The 14444-nt window shown below is 40.8% G+C and overlaps 3 protein-coding genes across 4 annotated transcripts in view; 2 read left to right on the top strand and 1 right to left on the bottom strand.

The window, feature by feature from the left end:
* The first annotated feature begins 78 nt into the window (after positions 1–78).
* Positions 79–2836, top strand: c8g (complement component 8, gamma polypeptide). 2 transcript variants are annotated; one of them, XM_028433569.1, is made up of 8 exons: positions 79–171; positions 252–417; positions 1226–1371; positions 1747–1817; positions 1905–2012; positions 2136–2240; positions 2318–2353; positions 2705–2836. In XM_028433569.1, the coding sequence occupies exons 2-8, from the start codon at positions 253–255 to the stop codon at positions 2722–2724; spliced, it is 651 nt and encodes a 216-aa protein (XP_028289370.1). In that variant the 5' UTR covers positions 79–171; position 252; the 3' UTR covers positions 2725–2836. The 2 variants fall into 2 exon arrangements, with proteins under 2 accessions (XP_028289370.1, XP_028289369.1); XM_028433568.1 differs by having other exon boundaries at positions 91–155.
* A 1379-nt stretch (positions 2837–4215) lies between these two features.
* Positions 4216–5540, top strand: ptgdsb.1 (prostaglandin D2 synthase b, tandem duplicate 1). The gene is made up of 6 exons (XM_028433092.1): positions 4216–4381; positions 4471–4610; positions 4693–4772; positions 4855–4968; positions 5052–5153; positions 5240–5540. The coding sequence occupies exons 1-6, from the start codon at positions 4286–4288 to the stop codon at positions 5257–5259; spliced, it is 552 nt and encodes a 183-aa protein (XP_028288893.1). The 5' UTR covers positions 4216–4285; the 3' UTR covers positions 5260–5540.
* Positions 5541–7424: 1884 nt separating this feature from the next.
* Positions 7425–14444, bottom strand: part of cntnap2a (contactin associated protein 2a) — a 137987-nt gene continuing 130967 nt past the window's right edge. Inside the window, exons 23-25 of the mRNA XM_028433048.1 lie at positions 11190–11474; positions 9618–9689; positions 7425–9321 (exon numbers count right to left, since the gene is read on the bottom strand). Of these exons, the coding sequence (XP_028288849.1) occupies positions 9122–9321; positions 9618–9689; positions 11190–11474 (557 nt within the window). The 3' untranslated portion in view covers positions 7425–9121. The remainder of the gene's footprint in view (positions 9322–9617; positions 9690–11189; positions 11475–14444) is intronic.

Here is a 14444-nt window from a genome sequence, read left to right as displayed (position 1 = left end):
CAGAAGTGCAGGCCACATCCCAGCATGTCAGTATGGCCTTGCCTCTGCCAGTAATCCATGTTAATGTTTAACTCAACTGACCATCCCCTGTTTTACACTGTTTGCCCCCTTTGCTCCATCTGTTTGTGCATTTCTTCAGCGTCTTTGTGTCGAAGGTTGAGTAAATCAGAAGTACAGAGAAATCAAGATACAAAAGCTGAAAACTCCCACAGGATAAGAGGACACTTAAAGTGACTTGTCATCACTTCTAGGATGGCTGGAGTATGGCGATGCATGCTGGTGGTGGTGGCACTGGGTCTCTGGTCTCTTGCTATGTCGGCAAAGAGTCGACAACGTCCCCAAAAACGTCCTCGTAAGAACCAGGGGGTTGAAGAAATTGGTCTGATCCAACCAGTGCCAAACATAGATATACAACGGGTAAGAAAGTGTGCATACACGACTGAATTATAGAACCTTAACCTCCATCTAGGACTCTCATGAGATCAGAGTTTCACTACACGATTACAATCCACAATATTATTGAGATTTTTAAGAAACCCGATGCTGGAGGTGGAGGTGTGTGAACAGCTTGGTGTTATTGCCACGTTCTGCAGGTGTTTTGCAGTTTGCTGTCTTTACAGTACTATTATCCAGTCAGCTGCATCGCTACGAGTCCAAAAGCGTGTAGGACTGTTTGCAAAATACTGTCACATTAAGTTAACATTCCATGATGTAATTTTTCATTTTAATCACTCAAGCTAATGTCAATATGAGTATAAGATATTACCCTTTTTTCCACTTCTAACAACATTGCTCAATTGAAAAGTTCAGTGCTCAGGCAGAGGACAGTGTGCCTGACCTTTTTGCACGCTGACTGTTTTGCTTGTTTGTACCACGATGCTACAATATTACCCACAATCAGGATGTCAAAGGAATCAGTGGTAGCTGGTAAAGGTAAATATCTTTAGTTAATACAAACACAACAGAACAGAAAGTGTTACAGGAGTAAGACTACTCAAAATCTGAACAGAGGGATATCATGCAAGCTCCATGTTATGGATTATTGTGGAGGCTGCTTGTGTAATAGTGTCAATATTGAACATTGAAGCAATGCATGGACTTTTCAGAGAAACAGAATAGATAGACAGACTTTAACATGCAGCCTCAGCTTGAATTATAGGAGGAAGTAAAAAGTCCTTCACAGTCACAAAACTTTTCATTTTAATTTGACACCTTTGTGTTGCAGATGACAGGAACCTGGTACCTCATTAATGTCGCCTCCAAATGCGCCTACCTGATAAATCATGGAATCTCAGTTGAGCCAACAACCATGACCCTTACACGTCCTAATAATCCTGGTCAAACTCTGTCTGTAAGCACTAAAACACGACAGTAAGTACACTGCTATACCTAGAGTTGTCAACAGAGGGCGCACATCACCTGACTCAGTCATCCCACAGTGATTCCATGCTTCAGCAACATGTGGTGGATTTTATTTGTGTATTGTCAACAACAGGAAAAGGGGGGAAGAACAGTTAAATCCACCATATTTCCACATATCATCTTTTAAAAAGTTCCGGTTGACATGACCTGCCTTTTGTACAGAACAACACAGTGTTCTATGGAAAAAAATATGTGACTTGTTTTTAGGACATTCTGTTATTTGAAGGGTTGAGAAGTAGTTTGGCCCAAACACAAGAAGACAGTTTTATTAAAAATGATGTTGCTCCTCTCCTCTCCTCTCCTCTCCTCTCCTCGTCTCTTCAGTAATCATAACTGCTGGGAGATATTACAAGTCTATCATCTAACTAAAACACCAGGACAACTAACACTTAAAGGTCAGTTGTTCTCCTTCAGCATCCTAATATCTCACAGTGTAAAGCAGCCTCCCTTTTACATACTGACCTCTCTGCTGTTTCAACCAGGAGATCGCCCTGAACTCAACATTGACATAGTGATCAGAGACACAGACTACACCTCCTATGCAATCCTGTACTACCAAAAACGTGGCCAGACCACAATAAAACTCTACAGTAGGTTCCTCATACACATGTTTCTCACCATCTAGCAGCCAGCTGGTGATATTGTGGTAAACGTTAACAATCTGTCTTGTTTTATCTGTTCTGTTATCTGTTTATCTTGTTTTCTCTACGCAGCCAGGAATACGGACGATCTACCTGAGCCGTTGCTGGACAAGTTTGAACAGCTGGCTGAGAAAGAACGTTTTGGACTGGCCTACATGTTCCCATTCCCCACCTACAGTGCGTCCATAAGCATCAAAAAACACAAATACCATATACAGCAGCCCACAGTTTATTAATTGTCTTTTTCTTTATAGGTCATTGTGGTGATGTGGCCAAGGATTATATCATCAGTAAGCTATATGTGTTTTTACACAGCATTAACACAAAAAGGAAAACCAAAGAAAATCATCTAGCAAGATGTTACAAAGGCTGACGGCTCTTAGTGGTCTTAGTAGTGATGAATAATTTGGCACCCCTTTAAAATGTGAAGATAATACTGTAAATGTTTTGCATTTACACAACAAAATCACTCATTCAATCACATTCTTCACGTTGCCCCTGCAGGCTGTTCATGTGTTTGACTCAGCTTGTGAAACAGTAATTTAAACTTTGTCAACAACATGGTTATACAACTTTCACTGCCTCCTGAAAACACCGGCACAGCTTCTATGTAATTTAACGTGTCGCTCCTTGTTTTGCAGACTGTGTCCCCACGTGTTAAAGAAGCTGCGCTGCACTACAGACAGAGAGGGAGAAATAACCAGTGCCCTTAAACTACAAAACTCTTTAAATGTTACTGTTTATAAGAATAAAACAACACAATCTAATTCAAATTGTCATGTGTCAGATAATTCTGGAGGAAGACGTTTGCCTCGTGCATGGGTCATTGTTTAGTTAGCATACTTTGATTTAACAGTGTGTGTGACTGTATGTGTGGACACAAAAGAAGTTAGGGGGGAGGGGGGGTGGGCTGGGGGTGGGGATTGTGGGGCTGTAGATAACACAGGCCAGATGTGAAAGGGGTTGAGAGAGTTTAGTTACAAAACTAGGTTACCAAATGTGCCTCCCCCCAGCTCCCCCCAGCACCTCTGTCTGTGTGTGTGTTACATAAGCAGCTGATTGCAAGTCGGTGCCTGTCTGGCCTTCTTACAAAGGGAGCTCAGATATCAGTACATTTCAGCAAACGGTAAAGTAACAGACAGTCAGCACAATATTTGTTACATAATGTAAACAATACAGATTCTCATACAGACTGCTGATTTGAGAGGATTTCAGCTCGCCACGATCGATTAGTTCTTGGTGACACACATCTCTTAAATGATACATGCTTCCAAAGTTTTATGAAACTAAGATCGTGATTAAGTGCAACAAAGAACAATCACAACACTGTGTCCAACACTGGTGAAGACCTTTTTGGGCGTGACAAACTGGGCTGTACAATAAATACTGACTACAAATGATGGCTGTAAGTGTCCATTTTGGGGTAGCGGCACATAGGCCTAGCTAGAATACAAAATATAACTGTATTAAATGTGTTATTTGATGGTAAGGTTTCCAGGATCCCTTTTTAACATTATGACATTTTAATTAGTTATACTGGGATATTTACAATATGCATGACATATATGTTTAGATATTTAGTGCTCTCCAATAATGTGTATATCTATCTAGCTACTAGTATAAACCCCAACTTACTGGTAAAAGAACTAGTTCCCTTACTGTGTGCAGCATTGCAGCTTTATGTGTTTTTCAACTTTTACTGATAAAATGGTCAAGTAAAACTTAAGTATTAATCCTATTTGTGAGACATCAAATTCCTGTTTGACATGAATGCCAGTATTTCCTGCTGCATACAGTAATTGATGTAACCTGCAGTGAAAACTAACCCTGCTAGCACTCCAACAACTCTTTTGCTGTTTCATGGACCTTCTGTGTGCCATTCAGTTTTCTTACCAAACAGTTATTTTGATAGGCGAGTCATGTCTCCATTTGTGATGTAGTTGAGGAGGAGGGGGTGACAAAGCTTTCCTCTCCTCACCTCACACTTCTCCATCCACACGTGCCAGTTGTGTAACGGCAGTAATTTGCATGCCGCTGGGTGGTGGCCAAAGAGTTTTTGTAATGCACAAGCTAGCACCAGAAGGGAAAGAGGGGAGGAGAAAAGGAGCAGGAGGTGGGAGATGAGGGAGAATATAAGGAGCCTGCTCCGGCGAGTGTTTGTTACATCTGTCCTGACACTCACTTTCTTGCTGCAGTAAGTCAGAGCAAACACAGGAGAAGCCATGAGGAACACGCTGCTGAAGATGGTGACCGCCCTGATGTGTGTGCTGGCAGCCTGCGCAGAGGTGGTGCCGCTGAATGATTTCAGCCTGGAGAAGGTAAGAGACCCAGAGAAACATCATCATGAAAGTCAAACTGTGTGAGATAGGAGGAGGAAGAATCACCCACCTTCCTGTCTTTCTTTCAGATGGCAGGTAAATGGTACATGGTTGGCTTTGCCACCAACGCTCCGTGGTTTGTGAATCACAAGGCAGTGATGAAGATGGGCACTGCCATGTTGGTGCCAACTGAGGGAGGAGATCTGGACCTCTCTTATTCCAACCTGAAGTGAGTGTGCAATCATGCTGTCAGATTAAAACTTCTCAATGAGTCTATGTTGAAGGAATCTAATGAAATCCATTTGTTTCAGTGCTGACGGAACCTGCTGGAGAATGACTCACCTGGCTAAGAAAACGGACACTCCTGGACGCTTCACCTTCCACAGCCAGAGTGAGTAAAGACTGTACGAACACTAACACAGAAAGGAGGCAGGAATACAGTTAGGTAACACTGTGACTTCTGTGTTCTACAGTTTGGAATAATGACAATGACATGCGCATCGTTGATGTCGTGTATGATGACTATGCTCTGGTCCACACCATCAAGACAAAGGACGATGTGTCTGAGGTCCTGAACAAGCTTTATAGTAAGTTCTGTTTATGTCCATCACAGCAGCATTCTGAGAAATCTTAAGGGACTGAAATCATCATTTACATACTGTACTTGCAGGCCGCACTCCTGAGGCCAGCGCTGACCTGCAGCAGAAATTCACACAGTTCTCTTTGGAGACCGGCATCCTGCCAGATAACATTGCTATCCTGCCAAAGAACGGTACGTTAGCAGCAAAGAGAAATCCTTAAAGCATTATGATCGACTCTGTAAGTGGTTCACACCTTTTCTCATATGTGTCATTACAGCTGAGTGTCCCGAGGCCTGAAGAGTCTCATCCATCTCTCATAAAGCTGGGACACCTGGGACAATGAAACCAACCATTTTACTCTAATCCCTGCTGCATACCAAAGACCAGCCTTGATCCTGTTGCTCAGCCTTATCCAACATGCGAATTAACTAAGGCATCAGAGCGGAAAACAAAGGGCCGACTGTGAAGGGGGAATAAAGGAAGTGTCTATGAGGCTGAAAGCTGTTAGTGTCTTTTGCAACTGCTGATTTCTATTGTAGTGTGTAGTGTTTATTTTTTGTTTTGTTAAAATGAACTTACAGTCAATAAAGTTACCAAAAGACTTTGATGAGTTCTGTTGTGGTCATTAACATTAACAGCATTATACTGCTACCTAATACCACAATTTGCCACATACTACTTATACAACAACATACTACATACTTAGATTTTCAGTGTTAATCATTTTCATTGAGGTTGCAGCTCATACACAGATAAAAGTGAGCAAAGGGAAATGTAGGCTGTGGAATAGAAAGAACAGAATTTTATACATCCAGAGGAAATTTTTGTTTTTGCAGAATAAAACCATAAAGCTAAGTTAGGCAAAAGATGAAAAAGAAACAGTCAACACGTAGGCAAAGAAAAACTCCCACCGGGAGGCTGATGTTCGGGGATGCTCCTGCTCATAAACAGAGACAGAAAGAAGTCAGGGTGTGACAGAAGAAAGAGAGGAGAGGAGGACAAGGAAGAATCAGATATGCTTACATTAGCATGATACATTTTAAATTATATCGACTATATTTTGTGTATGGTGAGGAGCTGCAACATATAAATCTACATGCAGTAACTTAACACATGCATCAAATCAAATCATGATTAATTCTGTTTTTTACTGTGTGAGGGGAGCTGCACTAACTACCCACAAGGGGGCAGTCTATGACTAGTCACAGCCTGAAAACAGAACAAAGAAGAAAGAAAAAGTATGGTTCCTCTGTCAGATAAATGGGGCAGAAGCTGACATAAAACTTAAAAGCTCTCTCACTGACCCGGTTTTTGTTCAGTGTGTGTAGTTCTGATTAATTCCCTCTGACTCAGCGTCCTCTTTTCACTCCTATTCAAGAATTTTCTTTTTCTAAGTTTGATTCAGTCCTGTCCTTCACGGCATGCTGCCGAGATCATTCAATGTAATGCAGAAACAAGTCTGATATTAAAGATCAAACACTCTTTATTGAACGCAATAAAACTGAAACCAAAACATATGGGTTATAATTGTGTCTGTCAGCACTGATAATCCATTATCATGAAGTCAAAACCACATACCAAGATGTGTGTGCATGTGTTTTATGTATAGTCTGAGTAATATGAGTAATAATAATAATAATAATAATAAAAAAGGAAAAGTAGAGTCCCCCAATGAATGAAAGGATGTGATATGAGAACAGAGAAAGTCTTCTTTGAGGCCTCAGTAAAAGGCAGGCTGGGTTCACCAGCTGCCCCGATGTCTCTGTTAAAGTGATCTACAGTTAGCACTCATCCACACGGGAAGGATGATGGCGTTCAGTGCATAATCAATCATGTGAGGGTGCCATGGGAGCAAACAGACATACAACATAAACAAAACAAATATCACAACAAAACCACAACATTGGCAGCTGGTTTTACACACTGCACTGTATATGCTATGATCAGGCAAACAGGTCAACACAGCTGAAAGGAAAGAAAGGAGCTTGTACATTTTTTGAATGCATGTTGGACAGCAGTGGCACTGTGGAACAAAGCTCAACTCAGCGGTCAAGAGTCAGCAACATTTTGCTCCTGCATCTGAATGAACTCATGCCTTATCAACCATGTTTGTGTTGTCTTTCTGTGCGTTGTATAATAGTGTTCAGCTCATAAAAGCCTATAGCTGCATAATAAAAGAGAAATTTACTTCCAATTCAAAATTGAGCTTTGATTAAGATTTGTGGGTTAAGTAGAGAAGGTTGAAGCAAGGCGTCTGGACTTGTAGAGTTTTCTAGAAGACGTTTCGCTGCTCATCCAAGCAGCTTCATCAGTTCTTCATCAGAACTGATGAAGCTGCTTGGATGAGCTTCATCAGTTCTTCATCAGAACTGATGAAGCTGCTTGGATGAGCAGCGAAACGTCTTCTAGAAAACTCTACAAGTCCAGACGCCTTGCTTCAACCTTCTCTACGTATGATGACCTGGATGACTGAGAATCTTCATCAACATTTGTGGGTTAAAAAGCACCATTCAAATCAGAAAACACAAAAAAATACACACATGAAAACTGAGATTTCATGCAGCAGTAGGTATGTTTTGTAGCATTATGTGGTGCTGGGGCAAGGCGAAATGGCTCAACACCTTCAAGGCACAATGGGTTAGTAAGCCAATTATCATCTTAACCTCGTCCCAGGGGCTGTTCTGATTTTTTTTTGTCTTTTTTTGTGTCATGCTGCTTCGGCCTCTTAACACAATGGAACTTTGTGCATCAGTAAAACTCATTAAAGGTACATTTTGGTGGCTTTTAAGAAAAAAAACAGTTGGAATTACAGCTATGACATTAAGTTCAAGATGTCTCGCTGCACAGATGGACTGTATACTGCCGTTAGCTTGCATGTTTGAACCTAAAGACGGGAGAGCAGTTACTGGCTGTAGTATACAAACACATCAATGACCATATGCCGCAGAAATTAAAGAAAAACATACATTACACCTGTGAGTAGCAGTTTCCTAGAATGAAATTTTCAAATTGTACCTTTAATTGTCAGTCAAGTTGTTAGGCAGTCAAGTTGTTTCTTCTGGCACTTTGAGCTATGCATATACGCACAGATTCATGCACGTGCTGTACACCTGCAGCCCAATGTTAGTCTAAGATGTAAGAATATGCAACAAAAAAAATCAAATACAAACATGTATTTTAAAACTCTGACATAAGACTCAAGTGTTTGGCAAAGAAACAAACCGACTGCTATAGTCTGAATGAGTAAAGGCTCATGGTTCCACCCATTCAAAAAAAAAAGAAGCTGCCTCTATGAGCGAAACAAATCATGGAGTGTCATGACTTCCCATCATGCACTGAGAAACACTTCTCTGCCCTTCCACAGAAAGGAATGTCTCATACAATCGAATGTCATAAGATTTCAACATAAAATGTATTTCACACACACACACACACACACACACACACACATATATATATATATATATATATAATGCAATGGACAGACACACTCTGATATGATATCACTGTATTAATTATAGACATGACATTTCTCAATATGTCACTGGACTCTGAATAAATCTTTTGAGAAAAAAAAGAGAAAACAACACAAAATATTTACAAAGTGACGTTTGGCATCTATATTCAACTCTGTGTGACCACAATATAAGTGGCACATCATTCGATATGAGTGTTGACAGACTGGTGCATCCACAGCTTGAAAAATAAAGTCGAAAGTTTGGCATGTTGATCTGATCGTTTTTGATATAAGATTTTTGTTAAAATATAAAAACAAAACGCAACAGGGACTGGCAATAAATCTTTTCTATCACACGACCCAGTAAGTATAATTATTTGTCATATACAGTATTCAAAGGACTCCTGAAAACTCCCAAGCACAATACAAAGAAGGACAAGCGGTTAGTATATACATGTACAGTCTCTCATAGCTGTGCTCTGCTGAGTAAGTGTCCCTCGGTCTAATATTCTGGATATATATAAAAAAAAACAAAACAACAAAAACAACATAAAAGATTTCTGTACACGTCATCTCTGGGAGATTATTGTCCTGTTATCCAATCCTCCATCTTTCCTGTGATTGGTCATTCAATTAAACTCCCTCCATCGCTGTGGCAACAAGTGGTGTGACTCTTCCTGCTCAGAGTCTTATTGGTGACTGTTAGATGAACCACTCCTTCTTTGATTCATCGATGGTCTCTGGGTTGTCGGTGCCGATGATGGCCGTGTCTGCCGATTCTCCGGCAGACTCTCCGCTGCCCTTGGCCTCATTGGTGTGGTAGGTGCCTTTGTGACGGAACATGTAGCGGATCAGGAACACCAGCGTGCATAAGATGGTGAAGATCACCACCGCAATGATTCCTTGAGTAGAAACAGACATCAAGTACATGTTACTGAACTATTTTAATAACTGCTGCGACCGTTCCTGCTGCAAGTAAATCACTTTAAGTCAATAACTAGTTGATTCATAATAAAAAGCCATTCAAAATTGACCACTTTGGCCAATATTTAAAGGTACAGGGCTGTATTTTTGTCTCAGACAGGGGGAGTAAATGAAGAGGTGAAGACACCCAATCAAACTAGACCATTCAACATAAAGGTTCACATTCACAGAATGTTGAATTTTAAACCTTACTTCACATTGGATAACATAATACCTCCAATGATGGCGGAGTCCCTGTTGACTCCATCAGGAATCACTCTCTCCTCATTGAAGGGGAACTCTGCATCTGAAGAGAGACAGAAAAAGATCTAAACAATCAATATAATTATCTTAAGGGGATACGTTTAAGAGGTTAACGCAATGCTGCAGTGTTTCATGTATTTTATTAAAGATCCATCAGAAGTGAAGAAGTTTTCAACTCCAATGTCAGCACCCATCAACTACTGTTGATACTCCTCCTTGGATGTGCAAAAACAGATTGTACATGAGTGATGTCTGGCTGAGAGGTCCAGCAACAGACTGCACTCTCTTCCTCGGTTGCAATTTTTCTCAGAAGCGAAGATGGATATGCAGTAGTTCTGTGCATACAGACATACTGTCCCACCAAACATCACCCCGGAATGAGCTGTCAGCTATTTCTGTTGCTGACTGTATTACCCATGGTTCTCCTGGGAAGTCGAGAACATGAGTAAGACTGTGAAGAGGAGGCCATAAGGGGACAAAAGGAGTGGGAAATGGAAGGCTTCAGTACATACAGCAAGAGAGCGCTTAGGCTGTTAGCTGCCTGCATGTGTTTGAAAAACACCTTATCTATATCTATGAAACAGAAGAGAGTGAGAAAAAAAATCAATTGGAAGCCAGACAATGATCATTAGAAATGAGAGATGGAGAGAGATCTGGATGAATTATAGATCAGAACTTTCTATAGACGATGTAAAGTAAAATAAATACTAATGCTTTCAGTGGATGGATGGTGAAAAGCTGGCTGTGAATTTGGACCTATACCCCAGATCAATGGACTGGATCAATCTTAGAGAGTTCAATGTTCCCAAAGGCCCGTTTGGCAGAGAGCCTGAGGCTGCTTCAAGAACACTGATGCTCAAAATGCTAAACACTGCTATTCAACATTAGATATGTTGCATTGTTGTATGTTGTATTGTAACTGGCTACATTTCAAACATAGACAAACATAGACAAATACTGAGTAGGTAAGTGCATTTGTTGTGTGTGAGTATGGTAACAGAGCATCACACACACTTCACATCCATGTGAGTGGCTTTTTGGGATTAGTGCTATAAAACAATGCTAACATTAGCATGCAAAAATGCTAACAATAATAGTGCTGATAACATATTGATGTTTATACAGTATATGTGTAGTCTACCTAAAACTGACTTAGCTTAGCATGGTATCATGCAAACATTTGCTTAACAGCTGAAGCTCTTAAGGATGTCATAATGTCTGGAGGTGATTCATTGCCATTGACCACATTAGAGTTAAAACTAGAAAAGATGTGAAAGGTTTTAAAAGAACCAGACTAAGGGTTATCAGCCCACAGAGAGGAAGATGGAGCAGAAAATTCACTCAGAGACACACGTGAACCCATGTAGGATTCTGCCTCTGGGTGGCTGTTCTGTAAATAGAAATTCTTCATGCTTGACCAAATTGCCTGAACTGCATGCATGGTGCTTTCACACAGAAGTGCAGAGCACGATAATGATTTTTTGTAGCATTAAAGGGAAGGAGGAGGCACTGACTGCAACATCTTGCTGGGGTAATAACCCACCTGTGTTGTCCAGATGCCAGGGATCTGTTGCAGCAGACATTGGCGGGATGGTGAGAGGTGACGCCCCACAGTTGGATTCCACCAGTTTGCCCTGATAAGACACAGGTGAGGCAGCTGCAGGATGTTTGTCTGGCTGACCGGCTGCTGGTGTGGCCTGAGTTTGTGTGGTTGTTCTTAGAGCAGACTTGAGTGGGGCGACTCCGTTGAACTGAACCCGTGACAGACACCCGATGAAACCCGGTGTGTTGTAGCGCTCGATGAGGACCGGGTCTACGTGTCCAGTTTCTGCACAGAGACACAGAATTAGAAAGAAGCTTGGATCATTAGTTATTGTCTTAATCGTGCCATCATGTATTGTTTAAGCAGCAATAATGAACTTATGCAGAACCCATTAACAGACACTGAGAGTAGGCAGAAAGAAAGTGGGGACGGACACAGAGAACTTACACTGAGGCACCAGCAGGCACACATTTTGCTGATGCACTGATATTCTGCATCCTTACAACACCCAGATTGTACATATTAGTCTACAGGATACTGTCAAGGAGGAACAGAAGGAGGAGGTAGGAAGCAGAGCAGGAGCACACTGACCTCTAATGTCAAATTATAGGATGAATAATGAATCCCCCCTCCCCACCACTGTCACAGCGCTTTTCTGTTTTTCAGTGTCCTGTTCAAGAGATGTAGCACAGTAGGTTACTAAAAAAGGGAGCAGCAGTAGCCTGTGGTGTTACTAGTTCCAATCATCCATCCATATCTGATATTAATTTAATGTGATAGAAGTATATATATATATATATATATATATATATATATATATATATAGTGCTACTAACAAAACTTGACTTCTTACCTCTTGACAGAAATAACTTGACAATTGACAATTACCGTCAGTTTGAAGAGAGGACAAATTACCTCCACTTATTGCCATGGCAATCCAGACAAATTTAGATGTTCCTGTTCAAATGCAGCAATTTGCGCAGTACTTATATCTCCGCCTCACAGTCTCCCTCTCTTTGTTTTTTCAAAGAGAATTACTTCAATACACAGACTCGCACATAAAGCACTGCCTGAGCTGCTGCAGATGGCCGGCTGAACTCAGTCCAGCTGGTCCAATTTTGCTGCTCAATCTGAGGATTAGATGGCCTGTTTGTAGGCTGCACACAGCATATTTTTCAGTGTTGGCAAATATTGATTTTTGCTGACACTTATTTGGAGCTTTGAAGAAAGGTGTTGGGCAGTTACTTGTTCTTTTAGAAACCATTTGACTTTGAGTTATTCATTAGAAACAATCTAAAATTATTAAATCAATTTGGATTCATTCCCATTGTTTGTCTATGTTAAACTCTTAAACATTTATGGAAAACATAATTTGTCAAAGAAATATGGGCAACAATTCCCAAGTATCTTTATAACAAACCTGACATAATAGGGTCTTGTTTTTTGTCCCCTCAAAAAGTTGAATCCCTGCAGTCTAACTGTATAAACACAACATGAGTACACAGTCACACTCATACACATCAAAGGAGACAGACTGCAGGCAGCAAACGAAATGATTAAAGACTCTTCCAACGCCTACACTTCAGCATAGATATAATGTAACAGGTGCATAAAACAAACTCAGGCACAAACCTGGACTGATTCCAAGAGAAACTCTTTCATAGCGGAGCTGCAAATGATTTTTCTCCTTCATATGAACTCTGTAGACTGAGCCAGGTTTGAATTTTCACATGCATGGCTGCTCTGCTGCGGCACGACTCAGCACCACACCCAGAAGGCAGCGTTTGGACTATCCCACAGATGAATACAAACAAGGGATGACTAACTACAGTGCAGCATGTGCGCACATGTGTGTTTATTTAATGAACGTTAGATGACGGGGGTTCTGAGTATCTGGACATGGCTCATAATGTAATTCTCGCTCTTTATTCCATTTTGATGGGTCTAATACAAGTGTGTGTGTGTGTGTGTGTGTGTGTGTGTGTTTGTATACTATTGATTGTGCTGCCAGGAATAGAGCTCTGAGTCTTATATGTATTTATCATCTGACCAGCCCTCCCACAGACACTTTACACTGTGTGTATAGAGTACACTTGATACAGGCGCTGCAATTCTGTTGTTATCTTTAGATTCAGGATAGGAGGCATTGATGCTGTGTTGTATGAGAGCACAGGTCAAACTGAACTACAGCTCAGCATCACATGTCCAATGGGTCACTGGTCAACTCTTGACAAGGACACTGGAGAACCAGCCCCTTCACATCTTTAGATTTGGTGTAAATGGTGTGTATATATGAATTTACATATGTGTGGGTTTGTATGATATACTACAGTAGTAGACAGTACTACAGTAAGAGAGCAGCGTACTGATAACACCAGGTCTCTCCTTTTCTCTCTCCTGTATGCCTCAACATGTGTTGATCACTGCAGAGGTCTGTGTGTGAATACTAATGGGCTCCCTGTTGGGAGTATAACAGGCTGCTTTGCATATAATACAATGCACATTTTAAATAGTAGACAAGCTTCCCTTTAAAAGCAGCATGTTTGTAGTTAAAATAGCATCAATTCCTCACAGACGACACACATTTTATATGAACTGTTGTCACCGATAAGAGGCCTTGATGGCATTAAATGCATTTAAGGAAAGATATAAGGATACATTTTTAATGCAGCCCAATAAATTTGTCGGGTAATAATTTATGAAGTTAACAGTGAAGAAAGAAACTCTCACAAAGTTACAAGAAGTTATTATTATGAATTATTTGTTCATCTCAAAGTACTTAACAAGACTAATGTACAAACAAACGAACAATATCACCACACATTGCAGTTGTTGCTTCTAATCCCCCCTCTTGCTTTCCCTGGTGGTGTCTTAAGCAGCTTTCTAGACTAATCAATAAAACATGTGCAAGTACACAAAGCAACAGCTCTTCACACACCAATCACAATTAAAGGACACTAAGGAGGAGGAGACTAATCCGCTTGGTTTGACATTGCAATAATGAAATGTAACATCATATATAATACATAGATGCTGGGTTGTTTTTGTCCCATTGAGACCCCATCAGAAATCCAAACACTTATTCTCAGCAGCAACAAGGTCGGCATGGTGATGAGGGGATTTCACCGTCTGGTGTTGTGTCACCAAGGTGACTAGTGACATCACATGAATAATTCAGAAAGGTAGGGCAGCATACATATAAATCTGTGAGGAAAAGGTTTGTGGGTGACAAAAAAGAAGTTGGATGGGGGGAAA

This window comes from Parambassis ranga, chromosome 20 (genome assembly GCF_900634625.1).
Source record: "Parambassis ranga chromosome 20, fParRan2.1, whole genome shotgun sequence".
In the NCBI taxonomy this organism is placed as follows: domain Eukaryota; kingdom Metazoa; phylum Chordata; class Actinopteri; family Ambassidae; genus Parambassis; species Parambassis ranga.
This window is presented reverse-complemented; position numbering and strand designations above follow the sequence as displayed.

What these genes read in the sequence shown, in the direction of transcription:
- ptgdsb.1 (XM_028433092.1), top strand. Translation starts at nt 4,286, where the DNA reads ATGAGGAACACGCTGCTGAAGATGGTGACCGCCCTGATGTGTGTGCTG. An exon ending in CTCTCTTATTCCAACCTGAA is followed by an intron (nt 4,611 to 4,692) that starts GTGAGTGTGCAA and finishes CATTTGTTTCAG; the next exon opens with TGCTGACGGAACCTGCTGGA. An exon ending in TGCTATCCTGCCAAAGAACG is followed by an intron (nt 5,154 to 5,239) that starts GTACGTTAGCAG and finishes GTGTCATTACAG; the next exon opens with CTGAGTGTCCCGAGGCCTGA.
- c8g (XM_028433569.1), top strand. Translation starts at nt 253, where the DNA reads ATGGCTGGAGTATGGCGATGCATGCTGGTGGTGGTGGCACTGGGTCTC. An exon ending in GTAAGCACTAAAACACGACA is followed by an intron (nt 1,372 to 1,746) that starts GTAAGTACACTG and finishes TCGTCTCTTCAG; the next exon opens with TAATCATAACTGCTGGGAGA. An exon ending in GACCACAATAAAACTCTACA is followed by an intron (nt 2,013 to 2,135) that starts GTAGGTTCCTCA and finishes TTCTCTACGCAG; the next exon opens with CCAGGAATACGGACGATCTA.